Genomic DNA, 23,278 nt, shown 5'->3' on the forward strand with positions numbered 1-23,278 from the left:
TTCACCTTTCTTACGGAGAACAGCTGGTGATTTCAAACTGCTAACCTCGTGGTAGCTGCCTAACAGGCAACCACTACACCACGAAGGATCCTTTAAGATATTACCTTGTTCAATGCTCGCAACATTTCTAAAATGAAGACATGACTACTTCCATTTACACAGGAGGCCATAGGCTCGGAGAAGCACGCTGCTCCGGACTTCTTGCTTCCGACTCAACCAGGATCCCAGTCCAGGGCTCTCTGGCTTCCATGTCCATGCTCACTTTCACCTTCTTAATCTAGAGAGACCCAAGAAGCTGATACGGAACAGCTTTGCCTAGGACTTAAACAGAATTTTTTAAAAAAGAGCTAATGATTCAAGAGCCCGTAGGCCCTTTCCACAAATGCAGAGGAAGATTTTCATGTAGTGAAGAGTGGGTCCCTGAAATTCTGTGGATCTTATTCAGACCACAGGGTGCCAGGAGGCACACGTGGGCTGACCGTGTCAGACCCCCTCACCTCTCGGCTGGTGTTTCAGAGTCGGGTGCTCACTAAAGGGACAGGGAAAGAGTGTTCATGCCCGCTTCCTATTTGAACTTGGCAGATCTGGGAATTTCAGAGGACCACATGCAGTCCCTGCCAAATACAAACAGTCAACATGATTGGTTACTAATTAAAAGGTTGCAAGGTCTAGTCCACCTAGAGTCCACCAGGAACGAAAGGTCAGGCCAGCTACTTCTGGAAAATCAAACATTGAAAAACCTCATGTAGCTCAATTCTACTTTGACGCACCAGGAGTCCCTGGGAGCTGGAGTGAATTTTAGAAAGATAGTAGATAACCCCAGTGACAGCACAGAGCAGTACCCTGCACCATTTGGTCCTCCTACACACATTTGGACATGTTGTCAGGAGGGATCAGTCCCTGGAGAAGGATGTCCTGCTTGCTCAAGTAGAGGGGCAGTAAAGCAGAGGAGGGCTCTCAGCAAGATGGATTTGCATAGTGGCTGCAACAATGAGCTCAATCAGGAAAGCACTTGGGAAGATGGCACCAGGCTGCTGTACCCAGGGCTGTCATAAGTAGGAGCTAACTCAACACCTCTGAACCGCCACACCACATATGAAAGGACTCCCGGGTGTCCCGAAGGAGAGGCAGCGGGCTCTGAGGTTGAAAGCCAGGGAAATGGAGATGGAGATATGGCTGAGGGCACCTTATCACGGATATAGCCCAGCAGACATAAAGGATCTGGCCAAGACTAAAGAGGCAAAAAGACTCCAAGTCTTGAGTCTTGAGAAGACGATTAAGCCACAATGACATCAGGTGAACAAAGCGGCCACAGCTCAGTTACTGCGTCTCTGAGGACCTGTCGGGCACTCTGTTGCCTTCATTGATGTTTCCAAGCAATGGTTAGGGAAGGAGGTGCCTGAGTCCCAGAGGCTTATTTAAAAGGACACCCTACTCACCTCTCCCTGAGAAACACTGGGTCTCTTACAGGATGTACGGAGGCACCTTTCTTTAAGACAGATACACCAAGGGGTATTTTGCGTCTTCTTAATTCCTGATGGCATAGACACCATCACGGTCTTTGTTATGTTGATATGGGAAGGGGACACACAGACCTAGACCTGACTGACACTGACCCCGACTGACACTGACCCCAAGCCAGGCATCTACCCTCATTATACTCCTCAGCCACACCTGATTTCCTCATGATCTTGGCCCTCTTCCGCAGCTGGGCTAGCAGCAGGGCCAGGAGCCCCGAGTCCCGGAATATGTCAGTGAAGAATGGGTCCCCGCCTGCCATTCTGTGGATGCTCTGTAGGGCCACAAGGGTGCAGGCTGGCTCCAGGTCCTCCTTGATCAGGCACTGAACCTTCCACAGGATTTCATGGGGCACATAGTTTAGCTCAAATACCAGCACCTCCAGCAACTGGAAGAACTGTGTCTGCACTGGTTCTGACTTAAGGTGCAAGAGCTCCACAAACTGAGACATAGGCTGCAGACTCCACTCCAGGAGGAAGAAGTTGCGTGCATTCCAGGTCCACATGGTTCTGATGGCCGATAAGACTTGTAAGCACAGAAGAGGGTCGCTGGCTTTATGGAAGATGTTCTGCAAGACTTGGAAGGCCTGAAGATTCTTAACGGTTGCTCCTGAAGATTAAAAAAAAAAATCTTGAAGGTAATATTTTCTCCCCGTTTAATTACATGAGAAATTTCTGCACTTTAGCCTCTGGGAATAAATATTAGAAGAGTAAACTGCCTAGGGTGTGGGTAAGCCTAACGCTACATTGTCCAAAATGTGCGAGTGTCGAGTGAAGCATGTGAAATGAGATGGCTTGTGAATATAAAGTTCACACAGAATTTTGAAGCCTTAACATACACTATGCGTGTATATGTGTGTGTATATATATATATACACACATGTTATGTAGGTAAAACATTTTATAAAACAGCCTTATCACCTTTAAAGTACTCTCCAGTAAACTTAATACATTTGTCAAATCTGTGATAGCATTCTTGTAAACATGTTTCAAACTCATCTGCTTGGATGGCTAAAAGCACAGTCCTCCTTTTTAATTCACCTCTTTGACGTACTCAAATCGCTGCCCTTTCACATCCCTCATCATTTGCCCAAACAAAAAGAAGTCTCACGGAGCCAGGTCAGGTGAGTAAGATGCATGGGGAAAGAGAGGCATGCTGATTTTTGCCCAAAACCAAGATGGCTACATGAGCAGGTGCATTGTTATGGTGGCAAAACCAGTCCCCCCATCTGCCACAAATGTGTGTGTGTGTGTGCACGCCTCTCATAATATATACTCTCCCACCGCTGTCAAGTCAAACCTGACTCCTGGCGACTCTGTAGGAAAGGGTGGAACCGCCTCTGTGAGAGCCTAAGCCTTTGCTGTGTGTGCGAGCAGAAAGCCCCTTCTTTCTCCCAAGGGATGCCCATGGTGTCAAACTGAAAACCTTGCAGATTGCAACCGAATTTGTAACCATGAGCCACCAGGGCTTGTGCATACCTGTGTATATATGGCAGAGTCTCTGCCCCCGGGCTGCAGTCTGCAAGTCAGCAGTTTACAACCACCAGCTGCTTCCAAGGAGAAAGACAGAGCGTTCTACTGCCACAAACAGTTACAGTCTCAGAAACTCATAGGGGCCACGTCTACTTGTCCTATAGGGTCAGCCACTATAGGCAGCATTTCCTCGATGGCAGTGAGGTTAGTTGTTGCTGGGGTTTGGTGGGTTTTTTTGGTGGTGAAAATGATTAATGTGTTCAGCTACCAACCACAAGTTGTAAGTTCAAGTCAGTCCATAGGAACCTTGGAAGAAAGGATTTTAAACCCTATGGAGCACTATTCTATTATGATGGATAAGAGGTCCCCATAAGTCACACACACACACACACACACAGAGAGAGAGAGAGAGAGAGAGAGGGTTTCGCAGACTATAAGAAGCAGATTGCCTCATCGTTCATCCAGGGAGCAGCTGGAGCTTCCAACCACCAAACTTGTGATTAGCAGCTTCACATCCAGACCACAGCATCACATAGTGGCTGCAACAATGGGCATGGCTGTGCATAGGGTCACAACAGGTCAAAGCTGACCCAATGTCCCCTACAACAGCAATAATAATATATTTCTCTTTTTTTAGTATGTCTACTAGGATACTTCAAGTTATATTTGCACAGGGTGGTGGTGGGAGAAGTGGGGGATCAAAGAGTTACTCCCATCTAGTCCCCCAGCAACTAACCCACCAAATAAAAGCCAGCCCAGGCACAGACTGAGATCTCCGACCTCCATATAGAAGATGAAGTGTTAGAGAGTCACAGTGAGTCCAGAAGTGGGAGAGGGGAGATGGGATGGCTCAAAATCTGGGATAACCTTTCCCTAAACATCAAGATCATTTGCTCATTGCAGCCAGTTTTGGATGGGGCTGGGCAGCACCCCAACAGAAAACAAAGAAAAATATCTAAGCGGTAACCCAATTTTAAAAGGCAGGACGAATTGGCTGGGAGAGCCCACAGCGTCAAAATTGGGAAATGTAAAAGGAGACGGTGACGTTACTAGCATGGGAACAGGGAGCGCTATTGTAACAGAGAGATATCTCACTGAGTTACAAGGCTTGGGCACAAGGACTGGGAGGAACATCCAGGGCAACAGATTCAGGGGACTATTTCAGACCAATGAACCATGCAGAGGGAAATCTCTAGCTACTTGCACACAATAGGAGGCTATGGGAGAGATTGTACAGGGGCACCTAGAAACCCTTGGCCATTTTCAGCACAGAAAAGTCTAGGCGCACTGTTCACCTCAGCATCTGCAATCAGTCTGACGCCATCATCACCACTGGCCCACCCCCTCCCTCTTCAGAAGCATGTGTATTTAATTACAGATCCCCTGAGTTAGCACTGTAGAGACCCTAAGGCTGGTGGTGCCCTCTAGTGGACATTATGAAAAGATACCAAACCCACTGCTGCTAGGTTGTTTCTGATCCCCAGAGACCCTGTGAAGTGGAAGGTACCTGCCAGGCCAGCTCCCCATAGCTGTGTATCTTTGTAGAGGCGAATGGTACATGTTTCTCCCATGCAACCGCTGTTAAGTGTGGGCCTCGGATTTTTAGCTGGACACTTAGTTACTGCATTCCGTGGGCACCCAATCAGAAAAAATACCACAAAAATCAAAATACAAAATGTAAACCTAAAATGCAATAACAGCAAAATGGCCCAATCTCAACAAAAAATAGTAAAAACATACAGAATTAAAAGATAAAAAAGACCAGTAAAAAGTAAATCATGAAGAAGAGGAAATTTCTCCTATGAAGTCCAGGCTCATACAAATAATCGATAATTTCGTTGCCATGGTACTAAAAATGTCAAATAAGATGCACAGCACATAGAAAACTAACTAGCAGAGATGAGTAAATAGAGGAGGAAATAAAGAATTTAACAAGAAAATTTAAAATAAAGAAAAAAGAGAATTACTGTAACTGGATAATATAGTAAATGAATTATTAAAAAAAACAAGAGAAACAGACAAAAGATAGAATAAATTAGAAGACAAAATATCTCAATCTATCATTAAAAAGAAAGAAGAGCAAACTAACAAACCCAGAAGGAAAGATGAGATTTAATTAAGAAATCTCGAGAGAAGCCCCAAGATGGCATTCTGGTAGATTTACCCACCCGGAGCTCCTGCTGCCAGGCCAGAACACTAAGAGGAGAGGGAACTAGACTAGGCTTCAACCCGGTGTGCCACTACAACATACCGGCATGTACCAGGGAACTATAGAAAGGTCTGCGGGACCAGCCCTAATCCCAACTCTGTGGCCGCCCCCACACCCTCCCCCAGAAGAACGCACTTCAGAGGACAGCACTGAAGCTACAGCTTGCGGAGAAGGGTACATGTGATTAGAGCACACAGGAGAAACAAAGAGGGATGGAGAGTGAGGGGAACACTGGCTCACCAACCCCCCAGGATGATATTACTGCTCAGAGCAGACAGTGCACAGAAAGGACCATAGGGTTGGCCCCACCAGGAGACACGGCGTCCCTCACTGAACTCTAACAGGGGACAACACTGGAGACACGGTGTGGGAATTGTGTCCGATCTAACCCCACCACATGGGTGAAACACTGAGGGCATGCAAAAGAGCAGCAAGGGGAGCAAAGTGGTGAAATAGTGGGGAATACCAAAAATAGATTTTGGAGACAGAGTGTGGCACCCCACCAGACTCTACTGGAAAACACCCCTAAAGGTTAAAAGAAAAACAGGCCTGGAACTATTTATAGGCTTTTCCTTTTTTGGCATTGGCTTTCTTTTTGTTGTTATTTTGGGTTTTGTTGGTTTTGTCTTCCTTTGTTGTTTTGTTTAGCTTTGCCTGGTTTTTGCACTTATCAATGTCTCTGCATGTCTATCTCGATAAGATAGGTGGGATATACAATTCAGAAAAAACAACAACAAAGTGACGGGCAGTCCCAGGGGAACAAAGCAAAAGGGGAGGTGGGAGAGATGAAGGGGGATAACCCAAGCCAGGGACAAGAGGAGAAGGGAACCAAAATCCATGGGAAGAAGGGCGTAGGATGCCTCGTGGGGCGTAATCCAGGGCAATGGACCAGTGAGGAAACACTAAGCCCGAACGAAGGCCGAACACCACAGTGGGACAGAGGAAAGTAAAAGGAAGTAGAGGAAAGAACTAGAAGGCAGAGGGTATTTATAGAGGTCTAGATACAGGCATGTGCATATGCAAATATGGTTTATATAATGATAGGGAAATAGGTCTAGGTGCTTATATCTATATTAAGAATCAAGGTAGCATATGGACCTTGTGCCTCCACTCCCTCAACATTATAACACTTTGTTCTAATATTCTAGCATTTTGTGATGCTCACATTCCTGACACCATCACTGAAGACAAAACGGGTGGTACATAAACAAATGTGATGAAGAAAGCTGGTAGTGCCTGGCTATCAAAAGATATAGCATTTGGGGTCTTAAAGGCTTGAAGGTAAACAAGCGGCCATCTAGCTGAGAAGCAACAGAGCCCACGTGGAAAAAGCACACCAGCCTGTGTGATCACAAGGTGTTGATAGGATCAGGTATGAGGCATCTAATACCCAGAACAAAATCATAGCATGTGAAGGGGAGTGGGGTGCGGTACAAAGTGGAGACCTAAAGTCCATCTAGACAACTGGACATCCCCATACAGCAAGGTCACAAGGAAGAGATGAGCAAGTCAGGATGTAGTATAACACCGATGAAACACACAACTTTCCTCTAGTTTTAATGCTTCCTCCTCTCCCCCCACTATCTAGACCTCAATTCTACCTTACAAATATAACTAGAACAAAACATGTTCACTGCTACAATAAGAGCCCACAACACAAGGAATCCAGGATAGATAAACCCCTCGGGACCAACAATGAGAACAGAGATACCAGGAGGATAAAGGGAAGGTGTGGGGAGAAAGGGGGAGTTGATGACAAGGATGAACTACAGAAAAGTGGGTGAAGGGCGACAGAGGATGATGTAAGATATGAAAATAATAATCTATAATTTACCAAGAGTTCATGCGAGATGGAGGGTGGGGGAGGGAGGGAAAAAAGAGGAGCTGATATCAAGGGCTCAAATAGAAAGAAAATGCTTTAAAATGTTGATGGCAGCATATGTGCAAATGTGCTTGACCCACTGGATGAATGTATGGATTGTGATAAGAGATGCAAGAGCCCCAATAAAAGTATTTAATGAAAAAAAAATAATATTCTAAAATAATTAAATAAAATTGTCATTTAAAAAAAAGAAATCTCACGTTGGACTTAATGAAATTCCAGAGGATCATGACAATGATAAAGATAAAGGAGGGTGAGTGGGTTGGAAAGGGGAAACTGATTACAAGGATCCACATGTGATCTCTTCCCTGGGAGAGGGACAGCAGAGAAGGGGGGAAGGGAGACTCCGGATAGGGCAAGATATGACAAAATAACGAGGTATAAATTACCAAGGGCATATGAGGGAGGGGGGACTGGGGAGGTAGGGGGGGGGGGAAAGAGGACCTGATGCAAGGGGCTTAAGTGGAGAGCAAATGCCTTGAGAATGATTGGGGCAGGGAATGTATGGATGTGCTTTATACAATTGATGTATGTATATGTATGGATTGTGGTAAGAGTTGTATGAGTCCCTAATAAAATGTAAAAGAAGAAAAGAGAAAAAAATGATTAGAGCAAAGACTGTACAGATGTGCTTTATACAATTGATGTATGTATATGTATGAACTGTGAAAAGAATTGTATGAGCCCCAATAAATTGTTAAAATAAAAAAATAAAAAAGATAAAGGAACAATTTTCTAAGAGATAATCAGAGAGCATTCCCCGAACCTGCACCAAGAACTAAGCCTGCAGGCACGGGTACCACATAAATCCTAATCAGGACAGACAGAGATCAATTCCATGCCATATGTTAATAGCATCTGTACAGCTCAGAGATAAGGAGAGAATTAGGTAATGAGCAAGCAAGATGCTCAATATACTATACCAAGCAAGGGTTTTTCACAAAAGTCAGAGCAGGTTTCTCCCCAAATTTGTGGGTCAGAAGGCAACCATAGACTCCTGAAAATCAGGTGGTCACAATTTACTCTGACACCAATTAGCCCTTTGGATTCGGATTTTATTATTTACAATCCTAAGATCGTACAGAAGCTGGCGTGCTTCTTCTGCGTGAACTTTCAATGCCTCCCTTGTATGATGATAACCTTTAAGACCCCAGACACTATTTTTCTGATGGCTGAGCACCATGTACTTTCTTCACCACACATTGCCATGGCGCTCATATCTTCAGTGATCTCTTCATGAGGGCATGTATCAAGCAGAGCCACGTCATAAGAAAAAAATTGATCTTACATTGGGATTAGAATTAAGTGAAGCCCCAAATCCATTCATATATCTATGGCATATGGATTTCTCTTGTTCATTTTAGAGAAATCATTGTCATTTCTATTAGAGAACAGCATCAACATTCCCCCTGGGGCATAAGGTAATTCTTTTGATAGTGTCACTAATTCATGACTTGATGGCAATGAGTGACAGAATTTAGAACATTGTTGAGAAGAGGAAATGATGCAAGTATAGGCTGGCTTGAACAATATATGAATTTGTGACTTTTACACATTAAACCCTTCAGTGACTGGATACAATTTACACAAACAATAGATATTTGTGATAAGGCAAAATTTTCAGTAATGCTATTTCACAATAGCAGGACCATGCCTGCCAGATTCATACATGTCATAATAAAGCAAGAAGGGCATTAAAATAATACGAGTCTGGTAATCCTGGACCACCACTCATTAGGCACTCCCAAGGCAAGAGGTCTGAGCCAAAATCCAACCACCAGTTCTATACTTTTCCAAAAGTTTTATTGGCACATAAAATACATTATCAGACAATTCAATCATACACTCTCAGGATAGCAGTCATCTGCTTCTTAAGTCAAAGGGCTACAGATCAGTTTGAGTAAAGCCCATTTCACTTAATGAGGTTTTCCTATCGTGTGCTTCTGGTGTGGTCTATCGGGGATGCTGCGTGCCTAAGAAACACAGTCTCGAGTTCTAGTAGACTATAGCACACATTCTGGGTCACTAGGGCTGGCTAGAAACTGGACCATCATTCATTCATTGACATCTAGTTAACAGAAACTCATAGTGACTCTATAGGACAGGGTAGAACTTCCCCCTGGGAATTTCTGAGACAGTATAGGTGTAGAAAATCACCGCTGGCAGTTTCAACTTGCTGACTTTGCAGTTCGCAGCCCAATGTGAATCCACTACACCACGAAGGCTTCTTCAATTAGAAATATAGGACCAGGCATACCCTCCCCTTGGGTTCTATGTAAGTATTATAAATGTTATTTCCTGACGGGAGGTGACTCCTTCCCATTTTCTTTGCAGCAAACACGTGATTGCCTGCACTGAGCCATACATGCTCCCTTCCCTGCATGGTGATTTCCGGCGAGGTCATTGATCTCGCCTTTGTGGGTGGCCTCTGCACAATTTGGTATGGCAGGAACTGAATGACTCTCTCCCTCTTCCTGCATTTTAAAACTGACCCCGGCTGAGGTGAGGTCTCCTCTGTTGAAGTAGTTTTAAGAGAGCACTTTATTTTCAATTAAAGATAACTATGGGCTTAAGAACTTAAAACCATAAGCCAATTGATGTTTCAGAGAGAATGGAAGAAAATGTAGAGTAGAACTCAAATTCTTATTGAAACACCACACACACACACACACACACGCACACATGCACACGCACGCAAGCCGAAACAGTAAAGGACAGAAGACACCCTAAAGCACTTTTTAAACCTAAAACTAAGCCTCAATTTGAGCTATCTTTTGGCAAAGTAGCCGAGTAACACACAAATCAGGATATTATACATAAGATCACTTCCCTACTTTAGAACCCTCAGTAAGTGGGTAAAAGGCCAACAATTACTCAAGGCAAAGATGAATAGATAAGGGGCAGAGAAAGTAGAGTACTGGAAATGAAATAGAATATAATGAAACAGAATGTTGACACATTGTGATAAATGTAGATAATGTCACCGGATAATTTGTGCACCATAAAATGTGCACTGAATAAATTGATGAATGGGAACTTCATTTGCTATGTAAACTGCTGTGCCCACACACACAAAAAAACCAAAATCTCAATAAAAAGGTTACATATGGGACTCAGATATTTTCATTAGACAGCAGTGGATTAGGGCAGGGATCAGCAAACTATTGATATTGAAGAGCCAATGTTGTCCTTCACAACAATTTAAAAATATTCAAGAGCCAAAAATATTTTTTCAAGTAAGTGAAATCACCATTATCTGAATAATAGTTTCATTTTCATTTTCAATTTGGCTTCAGAGCCACATGTTCGCACTCAAGAGCTGCATATGTCTGCGAGCCACATTTTGCCAAAAGCTGAGCTAACGGCTTGTTTTCAATCAATTACAGTAAAATGACATTTAAAATTAACCCAAAGTCAGGTCTGTTTCTAGGAAAGCTGTCAAATAAACATACTGTTCTCTGTGCAGGACTTCCTCATTAACCCAACCCTGACTGAGCCAATTCTTGTGCGGGTTAGGTTCCCATTTATCCATTTATTCTGTGCTGCACAAATAATCCCATGACATTATTTTTGTTTCTCACGATGTGTCAACGCTCTCCTTATTGTGTTCTATTTGTTCCCTTTCCCATACTCCAGGTGTTATCTGGAGACGTGGTGGCATTGTGAGCTGAGTATTGAATAGTTAACTGTAAGGTTAGTGGTTCAAGGGCACCATCTGCTCCACAGGAGAAAGATGAGGCTGTCTGTTTCCATAAATATTTGGTCTTGGAAAGCCACAGGGACAGTTACACCCTGTTCTGTATAATGAGTCCATGAGTTGAAATTGACTTGATAGCAGTAGATTTGTTTGGGTTTGTGTTAAAAGAATTTATTGAGAGCAGACACCTAGCCTGTTCACATTCAGAAAGCATAAATGCATAATGTTTGAGGTCCTTGATTAATCAATCAATAACCAGTATCTCAAAGTACTGAGCAGGTAGTGACTCTGACCTTGGGTGGCTATTTCCATCATGTAAATAGGCCACCTGTTTCCATCATGTAAGTAAAAATTACACAGTAGTCATACAATAGGACATAGTAAGTGGATAATAATGGAGGCTTCCTCTGTTACTTGAGTTTATTATATTTTACGTTATTAAGTAAAAATTTACCCTTAGCTACATCCAAAACAAAAATCTTTATGTATCTGGAAAAGTCTGTGGGGAAGATATTTTAAATCTACAGATCATTTCCTCTAATGTTACAACAGAATTAGACCATATTGATCATTGACAGTTGCAGAATATTGTGTCTGGGTTTGGTTTGTTTTTTTATGTACAAAGATTCGAGAAAAGACCTGTGTAGTTTCATTTGAACTCAACAATTGTAGCTTCTGTGTCAGAAACACAAGAAGGACCTACCAGGAGCCTCATGATGGAACTTGAAGCCTGCACGTTGGGGGTAGGTGACATTGTCAAACACCTTCAGCTCCGACTTTCCACAAGTTGTCAGCCATATCACCAGCCTGAACAGCTCCTCCAGGTGGGAATCTTCTTTGCTCTGCGACAGCCCATCGTACCTGTCGGGACAAGGAAACCAGCTTCCTAGACGTAGTGGATGAAGCAGCTGCTTTTGTTTAGTGCTCCTCACAGGTGAGAAGTCTGGGGACCATAGGAAAGACCCCAAAGGCCCCCTGTGGAAGGAACTTAGCATCAGAACACAGTTGAATCTAGGGGAGCCGCAGCATTTGCTCATGGGAAGGATAACTTCCAGACTGGATGCCCATGCATAGGGCACCAGAATAGCTAGAAGCCCCCAAACAAAATAGGTGACACACCTAGAGCAGCAAAGTAGACATCGTGGAGGAAACAAGACTGTATCACATTTCTCTACTCTTATTTTCAGGGTTAGTATTGCTTTTATTTTTACCTCCATTGCTTTCTCATTGAGGAGACTTCTAAATATTGATTTTGGCGCTGCCATTTCAAGATCATAATACTTATATTGTGACAGGACTTTTATTTTATTTTTTTAACAATTTATTGGGGCTGTGACAGGACTTTTAGTACTCTAGTTTGAAGGCACCTTTGCACCCATTGTTTTTCTGTGTCTTCACTGAAATCACACTGAGGATGCCTGGATACATGAATCAACTATTAAACCAAATAAATATCAAAACTGCTAATGGACAGGTGGTCTTCATGGTTACAATAGCAAGGGAAATGGCAGCCAAGACAAATTTAAAGTGTGCAATGGGTTAGTTAATAACTTTGTGCACAGTCAGTATTGGAGATTTGTCTTTCAGCATTGGTTCTCTTTCTCTCCTTCTCTCTCTCTCCTGCAGGAAAATGGAAACACTATTATAAGGTGGAATTCCATCCATGTCCTGCAGATTTGGGAACACACCAACCCAAATATTCAAAATATAATAGGACACCTCAGGTGGATGTGGCTATAGTTTTATGACATGTCGATACCTACATATGTTCTGAGTCAACAGAGATACCCTTAGGCCAATGAAATGAAACCCAATAATAGACCAGTGAAAAGTCTAGACTCTGCATATCACTATGTTGAAATCAGTGAGGTCTAGAGGTAAATAGCTCCCCCAGAGAAAGGTCTCTCATAGTCACGCTGGATCCTTAAGAAACTTCTGTAAGATCAGTGGGCAAAGATTTTATCACCAAGGAGTTTATCTGCTTTCTATCCCTAGGCTCGATCTAATCCAAGAACCCACACTGAGGATGTCATGGTAAATTAAGGCCAAGGTAGTAGCCCACAGAATCCAGGTTCAGCAGAAGTATCATGTCATTTAAACTTAACTGCAGCATAATTCTTCTGGGGAACTCCAGGAGATGGTGTAAAGCTATCCTACTCAAGGGAAAATTTACTGGGTATCTGTCCGTGTTGTCCTGTCAGTATTGGGAGAAGGACCCTTCTATGGGTTGTCACTTCCTTGTCTCCTCCAGCCCCCACCAAGCAGATCACAGAGCAGGTTACAGCAATGCCATACACAGATGGATGCGGGTTCTTACAGATGGAAGTCAAGTTGGTTCATCATGGAGATGGAACATGCCAAGGGGATGTGTGTAGTGTTCCAACTGGACTTTGTAAAATTACCACCACCTTTCAGTGAAAAACTGATTATCTAGAAAATCTGGTTGGATATTGTTATTTGATAGCTGCTGGTAGTATTGTGTTGCCTTGGGCTGTTAACTGCAAGGTTAGCAGTTCAAAACCACCAGCTGCTCTGAGGGAGAAAGACAAGGCTTTCAATTCCTATAAAGAGTTACAATCCCAGAAACCCTGGGGAAGTTCTACCCTGTCCTATAGGGTCTCTATGAGTTGGCACCAAGTCAATGAGGGTGAGTATCAAATCACCGGCCCTGAGTCCTAGGACGCCTCATGTTCAATAGAACAGAACACCAGCCTCATGGCTGGTTACAGATGAGATGATCATGATCCATTGGTAATTCAAAGGCTAAATTTTTTGAAGAATACTATCAAGATCATATTTATCTAGAGACTCCTCTACAACCGTGTTCCCCATCATAGGAACACTCAGCATAGCTATCACAGCTATGTCTTACAATGAATTACACCAGCAACTCGGAATTTCCCAGGCCATCCCCTATGGAGATACATATTTTATAAGACATGCTGAGACTGATTATTATCTGTTTTCTTCCAAAGCCCCTAAATGCTTAAGAATCTATGTTCTGATATGGTAGTTATACAATTTCATGTCAACTTTTTTAAAGCATGAAGGGTAGAGTCTAGTCTGTTAGCCTCACGATATTTTCTTGTGGGCACTGGTAACTTGATCATGAAGATTCTGGGAACTCCCTCTCTTTCTCCCTAGAGGTGAGACTCGCTCTTTGCTTCACCTTTCTGTTGATGAGCCACATGGAGCCATGCTAATTGCAGCCAGAGCCCTGGAGATGCATACACTGTCATTGGATCCACAAGACTTTCCACCCACCAGCTTGTGATCTTCCTGCATTTGACATCATTGCATGTGCTGTGTGAGTCTGAAGAGGAATTAATGAACTAATATCAGACTCAGGGGCTAATACAAAGCTCTCTCTTACACATATATGAGTGTCTCTGGGTTTGTTTCTCTAGTCAACCTGGTTTAACACAGCTGATAACTTTGTTTTCTCCCCTACCAATAATAATTCCTGGTGAAGCAGTTAGGTTACTAAACCCAGCATCAGCAGTGTGAACCTACCAGCTGTTCCATGGGAGAAAGATAAGGTTTCTATTCCCATAAAGAATTACTGTCTCAGAAAGCCCGGAGACAGAATTATCTTATCCTATAGGGTCACTGAGTTGATATCAAGCCCAGGGCGTTGAGTTCGGTTTTTAGTTTCTGAAAGCATAGTCACTTACCGAAGCAACACTTTCAGCAGCAGAGGGTAACCTTCCGCGTTCTCGAACTCCAGGAACAAAACTGAAGAGATGGGGTAGGAATCCTTCACGAAACCCAAGATGAGGTTGAGAGCCTCGCTCACTTCTGAAATTGGGAATGTGTCCACAAGTTTGGAGAGATTCTGGAGTGAAATCTTAATACAATCCATGGCTGCCAGAGGACAAACAACAAAAAAACACCCATTCAGCTCTGGAGCCGTAGCACTCACTTCCAAAACTTAAATTAATGTCAGTTAAATTAGTTCTGACCATGAGTGTCAGAGTAGAGCTGTGCATAATCAGTCACTCAAACTATTACGGAGAACAGTTTTCTCCTCAGCTCCATTTAAACTGATTGCCAGGATTTGAATGAGAATGGATCCAAACTGTTTTCTGTTGACTTTTGAATCAGAAAAAGTGGTTCCCCCATGACACTCCACAGGCAGAGATGACGACAGGAGGGATGGGGAAAAGGAAGGGTGTGACTTAGTCCTCCCCTCTTAACCCCTAGAGCGCAGGCACATAGAGGCCTGTTAGGTAATGAAGTGCAAAGAAGGCGACTTAGCAATGCGGGCCTGGCTTCACCAACTGCTTTCTGCCCTGCGCTGTGTGGCCCACAGCTCTTCCTAGGGTGAAACCAGTTATAGGAGAGTTTTGTTTTATTCTCTTTCTGAGGAGGGCCCAGGAAGGAGAAAACCACTGAATGCCTCTAGACAAGCAAGTCACATTAACAGCTTTGGATCCCCGAAAGAGATCAACTGGTTAGCACAAGGCACAAATTGCTGTATTCTCAAGTGAAATGTGAACTAGTAGAGCCAGAGAAATGTCGCCCAGTTATGGGATGTGACAAGCCTGCCAAACATCCTTGCCTCCCCTACATTGGGCCAACAGCTGAGAGGATGTCAATATATATTCTTGAGATTCTATGATCTTCAGCAGTCTCCACAATTCTCAGCATTACCTGAGGCCCGGCGAAGGCAGGTGATGGGAAGGGTAGTCCCTGGTCTTGCTAACAGGACTGAATTTCTAAGTGTCTTGCCTATGACCAAATCTAAGTAAAGATAATACTAACACCTGTGGGCATTTACCATGTACCAAGCATCACCAAAGCTTTGAATCATCACAACGATCCAATCAGATCATCAGTATTATTACTCTGATTGATAGATGAAAGGATAGGAAATGAAATGTCCAAGGCCACTCAGCGAGGCAGCTGAGTCCACACCCGGGATGATGCAGAGTACATGGCTTTAAGTGCTGGATATGGTGTCCCTGGGTAGAACCTGAGGCAACTGGATCAGGACTCTCTAGGCTACTTCACTACTCTGAATCTCACATTTCTCTATTGCAAAATGGCATTCATCTGCATCTCAAAGAAAGCAATAAACTAAGAAATGGGCCCAACACCCTATTTTGTAGTAGCCATTCAATAAGTGAGTTTGCCCTTCCCTCTTCCAAAGAAGAGGTAGACAATAAACTCCTTTGAATGGAAGGAACAAGCAGGGCAGGGTTGTCTACAGGATATAATTGGACATCAGCATAAACAGGGCACGCTGATCATTCTTCTCTCTTCTAGTCCCAGAAGAAGCTCTCCACTGGTACTGTGAGACAATGCCAGAGATTCACAGAGTGAGCTCAATCTTTCCCTGAGAGTTCAGCCCACGCCCAGTCTCCTTTGGACATACCCTGCAGGTACTTGATGACACTGAGGTTCTGGGTCTTGGAGATCTCCCTTAACACACAGAAGGTAGGCTCTTTCCAAAAGCAGCAGCTCTGTTCCCGAAGGCAGGTCGTGGCAATCAGAAGGGAGTGAAGCTCATTTCCTGAGACAAGTCCTTCTAGACTCTGAGAATCACTATAAATGTTGAGCAACAACTGGGGAAAAGGAAGAAAGACACCAAGAAGAGCCTGGTTAGGAAACTGTGTTTCTGTGTTGGGTATGTTCCTACTTTCCCAAAGCGACGATGGCCACGCCTCTGCAGGAGTGACAGTGTTGTACATGCTAGCCTCTGCCCCAGGCCACCACGGTGCACACGTGTTATAGGACTTGTGCCTTAAGTCGGAACGATTCACCATCCCTGTATAAGTAGTTGTTACCCTTTTCAAGTTAGAAGAACATGAAAGTAACTGATTTTCCTTTATACAGAATGCAGCAAAAGCAAATCTTAATTAAAATACAGAGATTATAAAACACACGTGGTATTTTTTTTAAAGAGATGCATTCCTATTTCTCTGGTTGACACTCAAATTCTACTACTACATCCTGCCCATTTTCCAATAACCTTCTGTTATAGACTGAATTGCATATCCTAAATATTTATGTCAGGTACATGTGAATGAATGAGGTCTTTGAAGAAGCTATTAGTTGACATGAGGTCAGCCCACAAGAGAGCGAGCACTTATCCTCTCTGGGTGGCTTTCTTCTAGGAGAGGAGAGAGACACAAAAGAAGCAAGGCCATTTCAAATGGATCTCGACTCTAAGAAACCTGGAGCTCCCAGAATCAAAGAGAACGGGAAGAATTCTCCTTTCTGGTGTTCACAGACAACATGGCCAGTCAACACCCCGAATTTAGATGTCTAGTCTGCAGAACTGTGAGACTATAAATATCAGTCCCCATAAGCAACTGGGCTGCTTACCTCTACAGACGCAGTCCACTGATACAGTCTTCTAATGTCCACCAGAGGGACTTCCATCACTTTTCGCAAATGAGCATGGTTTACAAACTCCTGCAGCCGCACTTAGGTTAAAATTTAGCTCCCTGTCTTTTGATCTCCTTTATAATCTATTTAAATTTGCTCTAGTTTTAATATTTTCTGTTCTACTTTCAATTGAAGTTTTTATATGTTTTACTTTATTATTCTTGTTTGTGTTTGCTTATTTGTTTGTTTTTAAAGTGTCTTGGTCTATATTAAATCAAGGATAGGAAAATCTATTGAGACAGTAACTGGATTAATGTTTTCTTTGGGGTAAGGCAGAAGAAGTTGGGGGGAAATAGGGAGCTAATAACAATGAGTACATAAAGGAACAAAATATTCCAAACTGATTGTGGTGATGATTGTACAACTCTTCTTGATTTGCCTTAACTATTGAATTGTATGATATGTGAACTATATGCCCATAAAAAGTTGAGAGAAAATAAATACAATTTTAAAATAAAAATAATTACTTTTAATAAAGCATTTTATTTAAAATTCATATTTGTTTTATTTTTTAAATTATTTACTTTCTTTAGAAGATCACAGAGCAAAATCACTAAAGGCAAAATCTTCTCTTTTCCTGGACCAGTTTGTGTTAAATAGATGACATCAGATTTTGGTCACATAACATCTAAGTTGTGATACACACATTTTGACATGAGTCCAGTCAAATCAAAACTAGAAACCAAGTTCTAAAATTTTTTGAAAGACAAGATCAAACCGGATGTCAAAAGAGACTGACACTTGCTCTTGATTGTAGAGAATCTAAAACAAATAAAATAAATGATGAAGTAAAAGAGCTGAACAGAAAATTTCAAAGGACAGCTCAATAAGACAAAGTATTACCATGAAAGGTACAAAAACCTATGGTTAGAAATCCCAAAAGAAGACCACATTCAACATACATCAAACTTAAGGAAGTGACTGAAGAAAAATGCCAATCCATGGGTTGCAGTATTGAAAGAGTCGATAGCCAAAATATCAAACAATTCAGGAAGCATCACAAGAAGATGGAAGGAGGGGACAGAATCACAGTACCATGCAGAACTGGTCAACACACAACCAATTCCAGAATAGCATATGATCAAGAACCAAAGATACGAACGCTAGAAATACAAGCTATACTGAAAGCACCAGTCAAGAACAAGCCTCCAGGAATTTATGGAGTGCCAATAGAAATGTTTCACCAAGCTAAAGAACTAGAAGCACTCAAATATCTATGCCAAGAAATCTAGAAGACAACTACCTGAACAACTGAAGAGATTTGTATATATACCCATTTCCAAAGGAATGCAGAAATTGTCAAACAATATTAATATCACATGCACTGAAAATTTTGGTGAAAAATATTCAACAGCAGTTGCACTATAAGAAGTTGCACTAGAAGGTAGCATTATTGTTGGAGAAAGATTTATTAACAATCTGCAATATGCATCTGACACAACTTTGCTGAAATCCATGAGGATTTAAAGCAGTTGTTGATGAAAATTAAGTATTCCAGGCACCAGTATATATTATGACTCAATGTCCAAAAAAAAACCCTAAAACTCAACTGGAATATTATATATAATAATATAAATAGAAAAAAAGATTGATATGGTCAAGGATTTGATTTTGCTTGAATCCATTCCTCATGGAAGCAGCAGTCAAGAAATCAAATGGCATATTGTATTGGGTAAATATGCTGCATAAAACCTCTTTATGGTTTCTGGGCATTGTGTCTGTCCCAGGTGCTTAGGGAAGGTCACTCTGTGGACCAATCGTGTCCATGGCCATTTGTCAATTCTTCCTTCAAGGCCTGTGCTGCCTTGAAAACAGGTGCTGGAATGAACAGCCTCACAACAGAGGTGCTGGCAGCGGAGGGAGCAACCTCAGCAACAGCCCTCAAATAGTAACAAATGAGGATGGAATTCCCCAAACCAGAGATACTCCAGTGTCATTCAGCCATCCAGTTTCTCCGAATCTGCAGCATAGGGTGAGCGTATGGGGGTGTAAGGGAGGGTAGGAATAAAGCATCGATCAAGGGAAGCCATCCTTAAGTTCTTTCTCAGTGTGGAGCCTCAGCCCGCAGTACCAGCAGGGAGGCAGTCTCTCAGAACACATTCTAATTACTTAGCAATGTTGAGGAGAAGGACAAAAGACTCTTTCAAAGAAATTTTGAAAGATATGGAAGTGTGTGAATCTCCAGGACAGTGGATGTTTTCTGTTTACGCACCAATGAAAGACAAACCTAATATTTCCGGCACTTATTACTATGAAATTCTTGAGAAAGACATCCCAAAACTAGTCTTAAGAATTCTCATAAAAATGAAGGAAAACATGGGAAGTTTTTTGAAGAATTAAGAAAAACAATAGAAGATCAAACCAAGAAATTTAATAAATAGAAACCTTAATAAAAAGCAATTAGCAATCCCGAAGCTTAATAATAAAATAACGGAAACAAAAACTCCTTAGACAAAATCAGAAGTAGAATCAAAACAGTGGAAGGAAGAATCAGTGAACTTGAAGACAAAGACTCATAGATTGCTGTTTGAAAACTAAGTGGGAAAAACTGAACAAGGCATAAGAGTTCTGTGGTACAAAACAAAGAGAAATAATTTATACATAATAAAAAATAATATACACATAATAGGAATTCCAGAAAGAGAAGAGAGGAAATGAAGCCCAGAAGATATTTTTGAAAAAATAACCGAGGTAAATATCCTAACTATGAGAAATGAGATTATTATTCAAGATAATCACTGAACTACATAACGGTTAAACAAAAAGAGAAGCACCCCAAGACATATAATAATCAAAATGATCAGGGGCAGAGATGAAGAAAGACTTTTGAGGGCAGCATGAGAAAAGGGGAATGTCACTTACAAAGGAGCATCAATAAGATTAAGTGCTGGTGGGAAGAACTGGAGGAAATCAGACTAAGTGAAGTAAGCCGAGCACAAAAGGACAAGTACAACATGAGTCCACTGAGGTAAGCTTAAAAAAATGCAAAAGGGGTATAGGGAAAAAGCTACTGTACACAAACATTCCTTGGGCGAGGACCAGTTGGTATACCAGGGGCCAGACCAAATCCAGGGATATATATGGTAGCTAACTAAAAAGGAGGGGGGGGGAGGAAAAAAAATAAATGGGTAGCGGGGGAATAGGGTACTAACCCACCCAAGGGGAGAGTATTGTTTATATCTCCACAGGGAAAGAGGGACAAGACTTTAACCTGTTGCTCCAAGATGTGAATGCAACATGCCAGCATTGAGTAGGGAACCAGTGGAGAGGTCTGAGGGGCCATCCCCAACCCCAACTACGTGGACACCTGTCCCTCCCCCCAGAAGAATTTATTCAAGAGCACTGAAGCATTGCAGCACTGAAGTTGCAGCTCAGGGAGAGGGATATGTCTGATCAGAGCACACAGGAGCATATGAAGGGGGAGGAAGAGAGAGTGGAGCACATCCTGGCCCACCAAGCTCTGAGGACGATATTCCCGCTCAGAGCTGCCAATCCACAGAGGAGACCATATGGCTGGCCCCACTATGAGACACGACATCCCTCACTGACCCATATTCCTACAGGGGACAACACTGGGGACACAGTGTGAGAATTCTGCCTTATCTGACCCCACCACACCGAGGCAAAACACTAAGGGCATGCAACAGAACAGCAGGGGAAACAGAGCAAGGAAGTCCCCAGGGAAAACCAAAAATAGACTTTGGGACCAGGGCTTGGCACCCCATCAGACTCAACCAGAAAACATACCTAAAGCCCAACAAATAGTCCTTGAACTAACTACAAGCTTTTCTCTTTTGTTGTTGTTGTGATGTGCTGTTTTGTTTTCTTTTCTTTTTTGTCATTGGCTTTTGGTTGTTGTTGTTTTGTTTTCTTTTGTTGCTTGGTTTTGCTCTGTCTTGTTTTTGTGCATGTTATTATCTCCGCAGGTCTGTCTAAATAAAATAGGCTGGAGGAACAATCTGGAGGAGAAAACAACAGGACCGACAGTTCTGGGGGGACATGGGAGAGGGGGGAGAGGGGAAAGGAATTGGTGTTAATAAACCTAGGGACAAAGGAACAACAAGTGATCCAAATCGGTGGTGAGGAGGGTGTATGAGGCCTGGTAGGACATGACCAAAGGTAATGTAACCAAGAGGAATTACTGAAATCCAAACTAAGGCTGAGTGTGGTGGTTGGACAAAAGGAAAGTAAAAGGAAATGGAGGAAAAAGCTAGGACACAAAGGGCATTTGTAGAGGTCTAAATAAAGGCAGACATATGTAAATATATTTATATATGAGGATGGGGAACTATATCTATGTGCATATATTTATAGTTTAGTTTTAAGGTGGTATTAAGGTGGCATATGGATATTCAGCCTCCACTCAAGTACTCCCTAAATGCAAGAATACTTTGTTCTATTAAACTGGCATTCCATGATGCTCACCTTCCCGACACAATCACTGAAGATAAAGCAGGTGCATAAGAAAATGTGGTGAAGAAAGCTGATGGAGCCAGGCTATCAAAAGATATAGTGTCTGGGGTCTTAAAGGCTTGAAGGTAAACAAGCCCGCCATCTACCTGAGAAGTAACAAAGCCCACATGGAAGAAGCACATCAGCCTGTGTGATCATGAGGTGCCGAAGGGATCAGTTATCAGGCATCAAAGAACAAAAAAATCATATCATTGTGAATGAGGGGGAGTGCAGAGTAGGGACCCAAAGCCCATCTGTAGGCAAATGGGACAACCCTTTATGAAAGGGTGGCGGGAGAGGAGATGAGCCAGTCAGGGTGCAGTGTAACAACAATGAAACATACAACTTTCCTCTAGTTCCTAAATGTTTCCTCCCTGTCCTTCCATTCCCCCCTCCCGCCCCCCACTATCATGATCCCAATTCTACCTTACAAAGCTGGCTAAACCAGAGGATGTACACTGGTACAGATAGGAACTGGAAACACAGGGAATCAGAGATAATCCCTTCAGGACCAGTGGTGCGAGTGGCAATACCGGGAGTGTGGAGGGTGGGGTAGAAAGGAGGACCTTATTTCAATAATCTACATATAACCTCCTCCCTGGGGGGTGGACAACAGAAAAGTGGGTGAAGGCAGATGTCAGACAGTGTACGATATTACAAAATAATAGTTTATACATTATCAAGGGTTCATGAGGGAGGGGGCAGCGGGGAGGGAGGGGGAAATGAGGAGCTGATACCAAAGGTTTAAGTGGAAAGCAAATATTTTCAGAATGATGATGGGAACAAATGTACAAATGTGCTTGACACAATTGATGTATGTATGGATGATGATAAGAGTTGTGTGAGCCCCCAATAAAATGATTTTAAAAAAAAGATTAAGTGCTGGTTCCTCAACAGCAACTAGCAGGCAAGAAGGCACTGGAATGACTTATGAAAGCCTTGAAAGAAAGCTGTCAAACAGAAATAATTTACCAAGTAAAATTATCATTCAAAAGTGAGTGTAAAATTAGAATTTTCCCAGATAAACTAAAATTAAGGGAATGTGTAACCTTAGGCGGGCTTTGAAAGAATTATTAAAGGGAGTTCTCACATAAGAAAACATGATACCAGCCCAACAATCCAGAGTGTTGACAGTAAACAACCATCTTAATGCATATAATAAGATAAATTTACAAGAAGTTGGGGGATCTGGACTACACAATTATGATCAACAAGAACAAAAATAAAATGGAGGTGATTGGTATGGAGCTTTCACATGTTAAAAGGAATCTGAGTGATTTGGTAATAAAAATTGTCAACAAAATAATAATAACAACAAAGGAAAAAGTATATTCCTAAAGAGAACTCAGCTCTAAAGATAGAGAACAAAGAAGTCATTGATCTCACCAGAATCAGGGGTGGATATAAGGAGTGTTTAATAAAATATTTGAAGTAGATTCTTCTCTATTAATAATTAATAGTACTGAATATATATGGATTAAATATTCTAGTCAAGGAAGGGTGGTAGACTGGATTAAATTAATGACACATCTATAAGAGGAACAGGTGTGTAAATAGATTAAAGTGTGGGGGAGACCCTCAACGTAACAAGTAAGTATAATACAAAGTGAACAGAAGTGGCAATGTTAATAGACGACAATACTCATAAGCTTTAA

At 42.3% G+C, this 23,278-nt stretch overlaps 1 protein-coding gene across 1 annotated transcript in view; it reads right to left on the minus strand.

Annotated features, from left to right (window-relative positions):
• Window positions 1-23,278, minus strand: part of WDFY4 (WDFY family member 4) — a 388,818-nt gene that overhangs the window by 348,646 nt on the left and 16,894 nt on the right. Inside the window, exons 5-8 of the mRNA XM_075527922.1 lie at window positions 16,156-16,345; window positions 14,453-14,642; window positions 11,482-11,639; window positions 1,675-2,127 (exon numbers count right to left, since the gene is read on the minus strand). Coding sequence (XP_075384037.1) covers window positions 1,675-2,127; window positions 11,482-11,639; window positions 14,453-14,642; window positions 16,156-16,345 — 991 coding nt within the window. The remainder of the gene's footprint in view (window positions 1-1,674; window positions 2,128-11,481; window positions 11,640-14,452; window positions 14,643-16,155; window positions 16,346-23,278) is intronic.

This window comes from Tenrec ecaudatus, chromosome 12, assembly GCF_050624435.1.
Source record: "Tenrec ecaudatus isolate mTenEca1 chromosome 12, mTenEca1.hap1, whole genome shotgun sequence".
NCBI lineage: Eukaryota > Metazoa > Chordata > Mammalia > Afrosoricida > Tenrecidae > Tenrec > Tenrec ecaudatus.